The sequence below is a fragment of the Calypte anna genome, chromosome 2, assembly GCF_003957555.1.
Source record: "Calypte anna isolate BGI_N300 chromosome 2, bCalAnn1_v1.p, whole genome shotgun sequence".
Taxonomy (NCBI): Eukaryota; Metazoa; Chordata; class Aves; order Apodiformes; family Trochilidae; genus Calypte; species Calypte anna.
This window is the reverse complement of record NC_044245.1, coordinates 20808316-20822381: the sequence shown is the minus strand read 5'-3', so window position 1 is coordinate 20822381 and position 14066 is coordinate 20808316. Positions and strand designations below refer to the sequence as shown.

At 34.8% G+C, this 14066-nt stretch overlaps 1 protein-coding gene across 1 annotated transcript in view; it reads left to right on the top strand.

Moving 5' to 3' along the window:
* The window catches only part of STAM (signal transducing adaptor molecule), a 32640-nt gene that overhangs the window by 12776 nt on the left and 5798 nt on the right, over window positions 1-14066 (top strand). The window contains exons 3-13 of the mRNA XM_030445423.1: window positions 4272-4347; window positions 4436-4531; window positions 4705-4851; window positions 5121-5211; window positions 6007-6199; window positions 6527-6621; window positions 7584-7672; window positions 9322-9409; window positions 10697-10751; window positions 11087-11240; window positions 12886-13061. Coding sequence (XP_030301283.1) covers window positions 4272-4347; window positions 4436-4531; window positions 4705-4851; window positions 5121-5211; window positions 6007-6199; window positions 6527-6621; window positions 7584-7672; window positions 9322-9409; window positions 10697-10751; window positions 11087-11240; window positions 12886-13061 — 1260 coding nt within the window. The remainder of the gene's footprint in view (window positions 1-4271; window positions 4348-4435; window positions 4532-4704; window positions 4852-5120; window positions 5212-6006; window positions 6200-6526; window positions 6622-7583; window positions 7673-9321; window positions 9410-10696; window positions 10752-11086; window positions 11241-12885; window positions 13062-14066) is intronic.

Genomic DNA, 14066 nt, shown 5'->3' with positions numbered 1-14066 from the left:
TAAGTCAGTCAGTCTCACAAAGGCATAGCAGCAGACATCATCTGCCTGGACCTGTGCAAAGCATTCAACACTGTCCCACAAGACATTCTGGTCTCTTACCTGGAACGATGCAGATTCAATGGATGGACCTCAGCAAGTTTGCTGATGACACCAAAATGTTGGCAAGGTCAACCTGCTGGGTGGAAGGGATGCCATCCAGAGGGACCTTTACAGGCTCAGAAAGTGGATTTATGCAAACTCCATGAAGTTCAACAAGGCCAAGCGCAAGGTTCTGCACCTGGGTCGAGGCAATCCCAAGCACTAGTACAGGTTGAGAAGAGAAAGGATTGAGGACAGTCCTGAGGAGAAGGACTTGGGGGTAGTGCTGGACCAGAAGCTTAACATGAGCCATCATTGTGTGCTTGCAGCCCATAAATACAACTGGGTCCTTGGCTGCATCAAAAGAAGCATAGACAGACAGTCAAAGGAGATGGTTTTCCTCCTCTATTCTTCTCTTGTAAGACCCCACCTCCAGTATTGTGTCCAGTTCTGGAGTCCCCCAAATAAGAATGACAGAGCTTCTTGTGTGTGTCCAGAAGAGAGCATACAAATGAGCAGAGGGCTGGAGCACGTCCCCTATGAGAACAGGCTGAGGAAGTTGGGGTTGTTCAGCCTGGAGAAGAGGAGGCTCTAAGGTGACCTTTTAGTGCCTTTCCAATACCTGTAGGGGGCCTACAAGAAAGCTGGGGGGTTGGGGCTTTTTACACCGGTGTGTAGCAAGAGGATGAGGGATGATGGTTTAAAACTTGGAGGGGATATTTAGGTTAAAGAGGAGTGAAAAATCCCTTTCCTTGAGGGTGCTGAGACACTGGAACAGGTCGCTTGGGGGAGTTGAGGCTGCCCCATCCCTGGAAGTGTTCAAGGTCAGGTTGGATGGGGTCTTGAGCAACTTGATGTAGTGGAAGGTGTTCCTGCTTATAAAGGGGGGTTGGAACTATATGGTCTTCAAGGTCCCTTCCAATCCTAGCCATTCTATGATTCTATGATTTTTCAAGATTCAGTAATATTTTAATGGTATGCATTTTTTTTCAGTAACATTTATAAATAATTACCATATGTGTGGAATTAACTTGATACTTTTTGCATGTATAACATCAGGTTCTTAAGACGATATAAAGTTTATCTAACCAGGAGACAATCAACGTGGCTTTTCAATCTCTGAATTTATTTTAGAGACTTGTACGGCTCAACAGTTGCATATTACATTGTTTGCATCCTATTTTTGGGGAATATTGGTAGTTCAATGAGCAAGTTGCCTTTTCAACAAGGAAACATGATTTTAAAAAGGCTTTACATTAAAGATAATATTTTTTCTATTTTTATACAGCATTATTGAAAACTTGCTTATTTTAAAAACTTCCATCATTTTTAACTGGCATTTTGAATCATCTGACTAGGTCTAGATTTTTGCATAGTGTTGGGTTTCTGTAGTGAAAAAGCTTACACAACTCAATCTGTAGTTTAGATTTTTTTATAGTTTACCAGGTTTGAGTAGAATATTGTTAAAAGTTTGCAAAATTCATTAAGCATCATAAAGGGGAAAAATCAAAGGCTACATATGGCATATTTTATCCTGAAGTGCCTCCCCCACCCCGGTGCCCTTCTTTCTCACTCAGTGTAGTGCCAGCCAGTAAAGACATACAGGTCTTTATGTCTGAAACTATAACAGCATTAGTTTTTATCCAGAAAAGTTACTCAATAAAAATGATGGCTGATAAAAATTAAGTCAGTGACTAGGAGAGACACCAGTGGTTGCAAAAATAGAAATGTTTGCTGCAGCACACTCTGTTGGGAGGAAGGATGGATATTGAAAAATTGTCATTGAGAAGTGATTTGTTTATATTGCTGCTTGCCTAACATTGTCCTGAGTCATTATGGATTAATCACTGCCTCAGTGAGTCAGTTTACTGTTTAGCTCATTCTTCTTTGGTGGTTTTTTGTGCCTGCTCATGCAAGAGAGAACAGTAAAATTGTTTACTTGATAGTCTTCCAAACTAACTTCTATTTCCACCACCCATTTGCCCTCAAGTTACCCAATCTCAGTGGCATTTTACCTAGTCTGTGTCAGGCTGACCAGGAAGGTCTTGGACTAGCTTGTTTCTAAAGGAGGGAGGAGATTTGTGTCACCTGTGTACTCTTGAGCCCCACAATCAGTTACTTTAGACTGTAAATTAACACTAAATTCCTGAAAAGATATGAAATATTTAATGCAGAGAAGTATTGTAAATTCCAGTTGCTATTAATTTTGTCTTTGTTACATACAATGTGATCAAATGTTTTACTTTCTAAAACTAAAAGTGAAATTTATTGTGAATGTTATATTAGTGTACAATACCATAGTTTCTATTGTATCATGACCTATTTTCACCCAACTGAGCGTATAATACCATAGCTCCTGTTGTACCATGACCTACTTTCACCCTACTGTTATTCCCACTCACTGTGCTGCCTCTGAAATTTTGATTGCAGAATCGTTGTGCAGAACTGCAGCCTAATAGGTAGAATTCTCTTCTTGCAGGGTGCATGCCTTCCCTCTGGTTTCTGCATAGTACTTCTTATAATTTACAAACTAAATTTTATGGTGAATTCATCTGAAGTAAAAATGAGGATTATAGTTCTGTGTAGAATAGGAAGTCTTATGGTGAGCGTGGATTTTTTTTTGTGTGTAGATATAAATTAAAAATATTGAGTATGTTAAAAAAATAACTGCAATATGAATAATTTCTCTTCAATATATTAACAAATAGATTACTTTAAGCCATTTTTCTTAATTACTGTTTTTTTTCTTGGCTTTTTTTTACCTTTTATAAGTTGTACTGACACATGTGAAAGAATATTTGGTTTTGAGGCTTTCTCATTACTTTAGTCATTTTTAATATGACTTTGGATTCCTTAATGAAAAAAATCATAGGCTAATGGATCCTGTTCCTGAATTGCTGAGGTCTTTATCATACATCCTACCTTTATAGGTACTGGTTTAACAATTAATGGACACACATTTTTTCCTGTTTGTGCTCAAATCACATTGAAAGGCCTACTCATACAGTAATGGTTAAAAAAGGCAATAATTTCTGAATATTTTAGCATGTACTCTTTCTCAATTAAATTTCTCAATGAGAACTCCTGCATAATTAGTAGGTAACAGGCAGCACTTGCCTTATGGCCCTCATTTGGAATAATTGGTTATATGGTGGTATACAACAAGCAATATGTGGTCTTGCTGTGTGACAGCATTTTCTATAATTAGTACTACTAAATATGAAGGGGACATTTCTGTAAAATACAGACACTGCCAAATATAGTATAGCTGAGCAGTGGTGTAGCATATACCTGAGTTTCATGTTAGTTCTTGAATATCAGCTCAATAGAAAAAGAATAGCAAAATAATTTTGTTTCTAAAAAAAAAGTTACTATAAATACTGCAGAAATTAATAAAATCTCTTAGTTTGAATTTGCCCTCTGTTTTCTTCCTGTCCTGCCTACTCTCTTTCAGGCTTATCTTTTCAGGGCTATTCACAGATTATATGCCCATGATGATTCCTACCCCAGCCTTGCTTAGCATTTTACTATCTTTAAAGACAGAATAAAGTAGCAGAAAGTCACACAGAATTTGCTATAGTAAACTATGTCTGAAGCTCCCATTCAAATTCTTTTTTAAATATCCTATTTGCAGTATTTCCATCTATGACAACATGGGTAAAAATTGAATTCTATTTTTAATTGATTTGAAAATTTGATGTAGAGTGTCTAACAGGTTTTCTAGCATTTATTTTCTCATTGCATATTTTCTTTATAAATGTTATTCTGTGGATTAAAAAGATTCTGAAGAATGTAGTGGTGGCAATTAAAAAAGGTGGTAGGAAGGGTGTTGGTTACTGTTATGCAAGCAGATGTTCTTAGCTGTGTGTATGGAGTACAGAGAAGTAGGTGCAGGAACTACAGAGAATTGCAGTTCTCTTAATTGCAAGGGATTTTATGCCTTCTGGAGTGTTAACAGTAATTCTCACTAACTACGAAAAGTAATGTAACTGTAAGGGTTTTTAATAAGCAATCCTACAGATAGAAATGGCTACAACTGTTAATTTTTTTTTCAATGTTGTACATACAAGCTGCTAAATAATTCCCAGGCAATGTTAAGGAGAGCTTGCTGTCTGTTAAGATTGTCATGCATTGTTATGTGTACAGGAGGAAATGTTCATTCTATTCCATTTTTCAAAATCTGTCTTTTTTAGGCCTAAGGACTGTCTCCGTTCTATTATGAAGAGAGTAAACCATAAAGATCCTCATGTTGCTATGCAAGCATTAACAGTAGGTTCTTTTCAATGTAGTGCTTTTCATTTCTGAATAGTTATAGTGAAAAAAAGCCTTCTCTGCATTTTAATCTTTCTTTCTTTAGCTTTTAGGAGCATGTGTATCGAACTGTGGTAAAATCTTTCATTTAGAAGTCTGCTCAAGAGATTTTGCCAGTGAAGTAAGCAATGTGTTGAATAAGGTAATGCATGACTTTGATTTATACAATTCATAGAAAATTCAAATCAGACAGAGAAAAGTTAAATCTAGACATTGCCTAGATAGTTTATATTTTCAATAACATGAAATTACTTGAATTTAAGGGATTAAGATCAGATTCATACATTATTTAACTAGTTTCTACTGTGCTTGCAGGGTCATCCAAAAGTCTGTGAGAAGCTGAAGGCCCTTATGGTGGAATGGACTGATGAATTCAAGAATGATCCACAGCTTAGTTTAATATCTGCTATGATAAAAAATCTTAAGGAGCAAGGAGTTACTTTCCCAGCTATTGGTTCACAGGTATGTTAAATTCTGTGATCTGTCCTAAGGGTATCACAGGTTCTTTTTATTCTCAGTTCTGTATTTAACAGTTTGTAGTCTTGAATTTGGTAATGTTTTTGGCAAACAAAATGAAATCTCTCTAGTCCAAATAAAACACTCCTTTGAGTTATGTAATGCTCTGGTTTACTTTAGATTTTTAGGTAGCAGGTAAATACAAATAAAAATGATGAACTCAGTGCATTGTCAGGTTTTTTAAATGCATTTTTTCATCTCTTACTTTTGACTAGGCTGCTGAACAGGCAAAAGCAAGTCCGGCACTGGTTGCCAAAGATCCTGGTACAGTAGCCAACAAAAAGGAAGAGGAAGATTTAGCTAAAGGTGAGAGCATTAACTTGCTGATGTGATTAATATATTGGTAAATATCTAATAAAGTGGGAACAAATATTTTGCTTCTTTCCTCTATGTTAATTGTAAATTTATGGATTATAGTTTTGATTTCAGTTCCTTTTTGTACCTTTCCTGAAGAGGCAGAGATGAAAATTATTCTATGGGTAAGAAAATATGAAATGTTCCTGGTTTGTACTTTTTTCCCTTGCCAAACTGCAACAACAGAGTAAAAAATCTGCAAAAATCTCATATTAGTGATGTGCTCCACTGTGGAAATGTTCTGCACTTGAATTTTCCCTATCCCTGAGGCAAATGTAGCACATTCATTTGCAATTTAAACTATTAATTCAGACCAATGACCTCTGATATCACAAAGAAACAATGTGTACCTGAATAGCTGAATTTCTTTAATGTTTCAAGACATCTGGAGAAGTTGAACATCTTGTTTATGCTAATAAGTACACTTGACATCAGTTAAAGTTAATAACAATAATATGAAAATAAAAATTACTTAATTATGTGAAGTTCACTTCATTTGTGTTTAGGTGATATTTATTCATTCTGTCCATACTGAAAGTCTCAGTAAATCTATAGGCAGAATTGTGCTCTCTGTTAATAAACATCTTTTTGGTTTTTGGTTTTTACCATTATTTCTAGGTGAAAAGCAGAAGTTGATCATGACGTAGCAGGAATGGAATTATTCTAAAAGTTTTTACACAGTTAAATTTTGTATAATTCAACCCATTTTTGTAAGGAAATTACATGTGAGTAACTCTTCTTTTGTAGCTATTGAACTGTCACTAAAAGAACAAAGGCAACAGCAAACAACACTTTCCAGTTTGTATCCAAGCACCTCAAGCCTTTTAACAAATCCCAAACATGAGGGCCGAAAGGTTCGTGCAATCTATGATTTTGAGGCTGCTGAAGACAACGAATTAACTTTTAAAGCTGGAGAACTTATAACTATTCTTGATGACAGGTAATTTATAGAGAATGCCTACTAGAAGTATATTACAAAGTAAAAATAAATTGAGAATAATTGTATCTTCTGTGCAGACTCATCCATTGGAATACAGTTGCAATAAAATATACTTATATAGTAAACACTTTATTTAGTTATCTCCTAGATTTTTTACATACAAAGGTAATTGCATAAAGATTCTTGTTTAAAGATTTCTGCCTATATAGAAATTGTACTTATGTACAAGTAGTAGAAAGGCCTTGTAAAGTGCAATTCTTAAGAAAATTCCATGTGAGGATGTTTTTTTTAATGTATGGGTTTTTTAATAATTTTTTTTATCTTTAGTGATCCAAATTGGTGGAAAGGTGAAACTCATCAGGGTATAGGATTGTTTCCATCTAATTTTGTAACAGCTGATCTTTCTGCTGAGCCAGAAATGAGTAAGTAACTATTTTTTTGTACATGTTAAGCCTTGCCATGACCCAAGGGGTACTTTTCTGTGTTGTACTTTTTGAATTTCCTTTCCCTCTGATGGAGTTCATTTGCAAGTTATTGTGATACTCAGAGTGAACCTGAGGAGCCTTTGCTGTGTTCTCAAAAGCAGCAGTCATATCTGTATATGACAGATCAAGGTTGTCCAAACTGATATCTGCTGTAAAATATGTTGCTGTTTACTGCTGACTTTGTCAGTAGCTTCCTTCAACAAGCAGCTTCCTTGAGACTCATTTAACAACTCCATTGACACCTAGATAAATGTAGGCAACAGCAGTTTCCTTCCAAATTGCCTTTTTGCCTGATTGCAGTGGTATATGTCTAATCAAGGAAAAACCAAAGGTCCCAGGCCAGATGAGGCCTTTGAACATGTACATGTGCATAATAGGAGGAGCATTGTCTACATACTGGTTACCATGTATCTATTTAGATCAGTTTAACCTACTGGAAATAGTTATATTAAAATATTCACTATTAGACAAGGTTTGAAGATGCTAGAACTGATTTCTGTAAATTTGATGGGGTTGCAAGAATAATCTCCTGTGATAAGTGTGGCAAAGGTATGAGCAGGTCAGCAGAGTTTTTTGTTGTGGCCTTCAGTAAGGAGGAGTGAGATTTTTTTCAGGTACTATTTGATGGAGAAAGAATAGCACATTTTGAGAACTTTTGAGTCTATACTTTGCTCTGGAAAAAAGAAGGTTTCAGTTTGTCACCAATGATTTTACCAGTTTTCTCTTCAACCTGACCCACTAGTCCTATTTCATTTTCTTATTTATTTATTTTTTTTTTAATTTTCACAGTAGATGCTTCAAATGCAAAGTACTGAGACAAGATACTAGGTGTTATGGGTTTTGTCATTGTTTTGTTTATTTCTATTTTATAAAATTAAACCTGTCTGTTTATCTTACAGTGAAAGCTGAGAAGAAAACAGTGCAGTTCAGCGATGAAGTTCAAGTAGAGACAATAGAACCTGAGCCTGAACCAGTTTATATTGATGAAGTAAGTGTGATACAAGTATTGATTTTCAACTGCCAGTTCATTTAAATATGTGCATTCATACTGTACCTCAAGAACAATCTGAAATATCAGGAGAACATAATCAAAAGAGAATGGGAAAGGAAAAAATTAATAATCTGCAGTATTCTAATGTATTTGTGTGTCCCAGAGTTCTTAGGAATTTCTGAAACTGGATGTGGAGACTATTCCATTTAATGCCCTATTCCAGGATTGTACAGCTGTTCACCTCCAAACTAGAAGCTTGGTTGGACTGACGCATTTACTTTCAAGTTTTGCTTTATGTACTTAAGGATATCTCAGTGATATCCACCCTGAATGCTGGCTTAGATTTATTTCCAGTATAATCATCTCCCCACAGTCTGAAAGGTCTCTTTCCTTCTCTGCAAAATGAGCTTTCTGTTGTTTTGTCAGTAATGTGTTCGTGAGATCTGCGCAATCTCCTCACAGTGATTCTGCAAGGTTCCCAGAAACTCTCAGCTCTAGATGCTTTTCCCTGCCTTTTTCTTTATTTTTCATTTCTATCCCAGGGGTCTTAAAACTGTTCCTTTGAGAATTTATTGCTTTCTCTCTCATGACCTTCCATTTCTTTCTCAACTAGGGTTCTGGCATTGCTTTTTGAAGTGAAAAAATCAGTTACAGCCTTTCTGAAGTCCTATTTAACTCCTGCCTCAAATATTCTTCCTCCCAACAGATCTAAGTTTGTAATGTGCCCAAATAGCTTATCTCAGCCCTGCCTATAAGTGCCTTCCACCTTTTGTTTTCTGTTATTCCCTGCTAGTTTATGTGTTAGTGTTTTGTTCTGAAAATTATCATAGTATAATTTTAAAGGAAGTAGTTTGTTTAGTTTCTTCCTGCCTTTCCTGAGATTTAGGAGGAAAAAACATGGGTTTAGTGTTTGCTTTGATACGACCTATGTAACTCTGGCATGTTAAAGGCTATTTCCTTGATAGCACTCAGCTATTCTAATCATTTACATATAATGTTTGGTCAAGCAGTATAGTTGATTGCAAGACATATTTTTTAGAGAGTCTATGGTTCTTAATTTACACCCTTTTCTATTTTTATAAATAGGTTGCTTTTAAGCTGGTTAATCAAGGATGGCTTATTCTGAAATCAACTATATAATCCCTCCCCACATAATTTTAAAGAAACTCTTTTATAAGTATTAATAATGACATTGCTCATGTGCTGATGGGTGTTGGAAAATGCAGAATAGTTTTCAGTGAACTTAGATTTAAGTACACTTAAAAATAATACTCTTTATGCATTCTGTCAAAACTTTTGCACTAATCCCACTAGGTGGTAGCATTGCATATATAATAACTAGAAAGGGAAAATAGAAACTACTCAGAAAATAAGGCTTAGAATGACTTCTGGGAATAAAGGGTTGTTCTGCACATTTCACTTGTTTCTACTAATAATTTTTATCATTGGGCTTTTCATTGTTCAAACATCTTCATTTCTATGAAGTAGTATGTGTGATTTGTGTTTTCTAAAAGTTAGTCTAGATGATCTGCAAATCCCAAGTGATCCAAATGACTACTTTAAATAGCTGCTTTAATTTACTATCCTGAAACTGTTAACTCTTCCTCTCCCCATGTATGCCCTAAGTTACACAATTTGTGTTCTAGGATAAAATGGATCAACTCTTGCAGATGTTACAAAGTGCAGATCCATCTGATGACCAGCCAGATCTCCCAGAATTGCTTCATCTCGAGGGTAAGAAAGTTTCATGGGGCTTCTTGTTGTTTTCCTCTCTAGCAATTACCTATATTAATTTTAAACTATGTGAATTATAAAAATAATTCAGCTTAATGTGTGCACCACAACCAAGCCTGAAAAAGGGGCCTGAGCAGTAATTTTCTCAGTTCCTGTTTCCCACTGCTAAGAGACTGAAGTACAAAACCTGTAAATTAATCCTGTTTTAGGAACTGCACATCAGGGATGTGTCTGCACATACTGTAGTTCTTCTAAAGCTGAAGGAGGGTAGGAGGAAACATGGATGTTTTAAGTGCCTCATATAGTTATAGAGGCTGTTGTCTAAGTGGATTGTCAGGACAGAGGCAAAGAAATTAAAGGTATGTTTGTCAACCAGCCTCCAGGTAGAGGTTTTACAGTAGAATCTTCTTTCAAAATGTGTTGTGAGATCTTTAGAACAATGCTGAATGCTATGAGTTATGTTAAACTGTGGAACTACTCCTGTAATCTGAAAACTGTAGTGTAGTCAGATGATAACTCCTCAGCCATCTGCAAAAACATTTGTCATATGTTTGTCTGTGTATAGTTCTACAATGCCATATTCAAGACTGTATTTGCTCTACACTCAGATCTTGGGTAGCTAGGTAGGCATAGTTTCTGGGAATTTTTTTATAGATATGTGTTGGATCTTGGGTTCCTGCCACTTGTGGCAGGTGCTAATCAACATTTGAAAAAAACCACTAATTTCTTCCTCCATCCAGATGTCCAGTCACTAATGTCTTTGAATTGGACAGCTCATCCCAACACTTTGAGGAGCTCAGTGTTTGTGGTTGGCAGTAGTGCAGATATATAAGCAGTCCTTCTAATGCCTCTTACCACACTTCGTGTTATACATAAAAATAATCAGAATTTACACCAGGTTTTACATCTTCTCCCAGAGTTTCTGCCCTCCCTGAAGAAGAGATCACCCTTCAAATTTCCTTGAACTTTTTTGTGCAAAATAGTCTCAGTTTTGCACTCTCTGGATGTTAAGTGTGTTATGTTTCACTGTATTTATTTTCTTTTTAAATTCGCATATTTAAAGTGTACCACTACTGAAAGATTCTGCTGTATTTTATTTTAAATTGTTCATGACACTGCCTCTGTTACTGTAATTTTTTTGGCATACAGATTATAGGAGGGATTTTAAAAAAGCAATGGGTTAGCATCTACACATTGCAATCTGATAATTTTTTAGAAAGCTCCTTTCTGACTTGCAGTATGGAAAGGTTTATTACTTTGATGTGTTTTAATGTCTTTCTATTCTAGCAATGTGCCACCAGATGGGACCTCTCATAGATGAAAAGTTGGAAGATATAGACAGGTAAAGTACACGTGTTTGGACTCAAATTAAATTTGTCCTTTAATAGACCTCTGTTATTAGTTAATAATATCTTAATAATATCTGAGCATACTGGCAAATAAAACAGGTGTATTTATTAGTAGCTTCTCATCTTGGTGGAGGCCTGAAGGTTTTTTTTCCTAGTTACATAGTATTTTATAGCATTGTATCACTTGATGTTATGGCACTTGTCAGACATTGCTTCATAGGCAGTACAAGTATGTCTCTTATTACACCTCATGAAATTTTTCCTGGATTGTCTGTTCTGTTCTGAAGTTATCTAAACTGTAGAATAAGCTGTAAAATGTATTTTCTAGGAAGCATTCAGAACTTTCAGAGCTCAATGTTAAAGCAATGGAGGCTCTTTCTTTGTATAACAAACTGATGAATGAAGACCCAATGTATTCCATGTATGCAAAACTACAAAACCAACAGTACTATATGCAGTCATCTGGTGTTTCTGGCTCTCAGGTATGTATGTAACTTTTAATGGCCATTGACATTATCAAGTACATACTGAGCTATGTTGATTTCTTAAATATTATTAATGATAAACAGTTCTCCAGATGAGCTAAATTATTCACAAACCTTGCTCATATATTTTTTTTACATTATACTTTTCTAGATGGCTTAAATATGCCAATAAGGGTTTTTTTATGATCTCTCTTACCTTAATGCTAGGTTAAAGTAATCTTTCTGCCTCAGGTAAAGTCTCTCAAGACCAGTGTTTCTTGCAACGCAGTATGTAAAAAACAAAAAGTTTGTGATCAGATGAAAACTTTGAATATGTTCCTTTTTCAAGTTGTAACACTTCTAGTTCTTTTCTGCTTAATTGTTTTTTGAACAAGGAAAAACCCATTTTTTATTGACTGGCACATAAAATTAAAAACTAAAGATGCCAGTCTCTTGTGTAATGGGTTTAAGAAAATAAAGAACCAAAGGAGTACAATTCCTGCTTAAGATTATGCCTTCTCCATCCTAAAATCAATCTCTTCTTTTGATTTCCTTTTTTGAAATACCAATGGAAGTTTTTTTTGACTGAGTAAAAAAAGAATTCAAGTCAACTCAATACCTCTTCAGTATTATATAAACGTTGAAATGGATTTAGTTTTAAAAGACACTGAAAGTAAATACATATTTGTAGGAAGCTAAAAGAAGAGAATGCATTATATTATAGAGGAACACTGTCTTCTGTTCATATATGATAAGCAATCATATTGTGAGCCTATGAAATAATTTGAGTGTTCTATAAATGAGCATGTGTCTGGGGATTGTTAAAGGGAAAAACTGAATTTGGTGGTCAAGATGAACCAGTATAAAGTTGTGAAAAGTTAGGAAATCTCATGCCTTTCCTGCCTTCTAAAATTCGTGAGCAATATGGATAAACCTTTTATGAACATATAATCTGACATTCATGTATCTTAAGATAGGAGAGCTGTATATTGTAAGTTTAGATTAATTCAATTGTGTGAGAGACATGGTAATTTCTTCTCATTTTTTGTGTTAAGCCAAAGAATTCAAAACAAAAGCTGAGAGTTTAGAAATTTAGTTGTGATTTAGAAAACAGTTAACACATCTGCTAAGAAGCTTTTTCTCTAGTTAGTTATAGAACACAAATTTATTTCAATTGAAATTCTTTAAGATCTCTTTTTGCCTTCTGCTCCACTCAGGTAATTTTACAATGGCAGTCTGAACAGTTACATGAAATTACATGAATTTCAGTGACTACTTAGTGAAAGTTATCTGGGTATCAAAAAATTTTCTGCTTTGGACTGCTATTTATTAATGATTTTAATCCCTCAGTATATTAATTCAAAAGTAGAAGCTCTTAATTAGTATAATTGATAGCCATTAAAATAAAATTTGGAATACAATTTTTCCAGTACACTATGTGACCTTTTTAGTACTGAAGTCTGACGTTAGAAATGTAAATAGTGTCTTTTGAAAATCTGGTATTTTTTTCATTCTGCAACGCCTAATAGGAGATAATAAGTTGTTTTCTATTAAAATATCAGTAGTAAGTGGTTTGAGAGACTTCTGTAAGTTCTAATTTCAAATTTTAAATACCGGATTTTCTTGTATTTTATTTTTAATATGCCTTTATTTAACTTTCTAGGTTTATCCAGGGCAACCTCAAAGTAACACATATTTGGTGGCAGGGAGTACACAGATGGGCCATGTTCAAGGCTATAATCTCCCTCCTGAACAACTCTCTTCTCTCAGCCAAGGCACAGTTACTCCATCTGCCAGCTCAGTACTGCCTGGTCAGCCCACACAGACATCATACACAAAGTAATTTAATATTTGATTTTCCTATTCCTGTTTAAAGCTATTTAAACATAAAAGATTATATTTAAAGGAGATTTTTTTTTCTTACAGAACTATAATTTTAAGCACGACAGAAAGATACTTCAGTACAGATATATCCAGTGTTTTTTATTGGTGTTGTGTATTTGATAAAAATCCCTGGCAAGCTTCAAACTTCTCTGTTGTTTTTATAATTTTCTCTAGTTTTTAATGTTTTATATAAGAAATGCATAATTTCAATACAGATTTTTGGAAAAGAAAAATTAGAGAAAATTAAATAGATGAGACTGATTAATTTTTAATTTTAGATAACTTAATGACCACTTTCAATAATTTACTGATGAAGATTATTTTCTGCTCTGGCTGGCTTTGCATAGATTCTGAGGCAGTGTAGATTGTATGTTTCTTTCCACATATTTTACTGTGAAAGCATGGGGAGAATTCCACTTATTTTGCAAAAGAAGTGAATGGGATATGAACAGTTAAATGGATACAGCTTCCTGATATAAAGCAGCTACTGGTGGCTTTCTGTTTTGGGTAGATGTGTGAAGATACTTAGCTTTGGCTAAGCTACCTCTATGTGAAAATGTTTTGAATTGACCCCAGGGAAAGATGAGGGCAGGTTTTTTTTCCTCTATAAAATGGTTTCATTTTATAAAGTTGGGAGAGACACACGACTTCAGTTATTGAATTATTTGTTAGTCTCTGTGCCCAAAAGTTACTTATTTGGAGTCTATTGATAATGATAAATTGATATTGATAAAGTATTCTGCATACTTCACCTGACTTGTGAGCAGAATGGAAGATAGATGGCATTCCATGTTACATGTCAAAATAGAACAAAGTATAGATTTGCAGTTTAGTTTTAAATCCATGGGAGGTGCGTTAGGTGTATTTAAATATGAGGAATGTGTTTGAGTTTTAGTCGGAATATTCATTTGCCATAGTTGTAAATATGCAAGGTGTCCAGAGTTAGGAGATGTTTGTGTA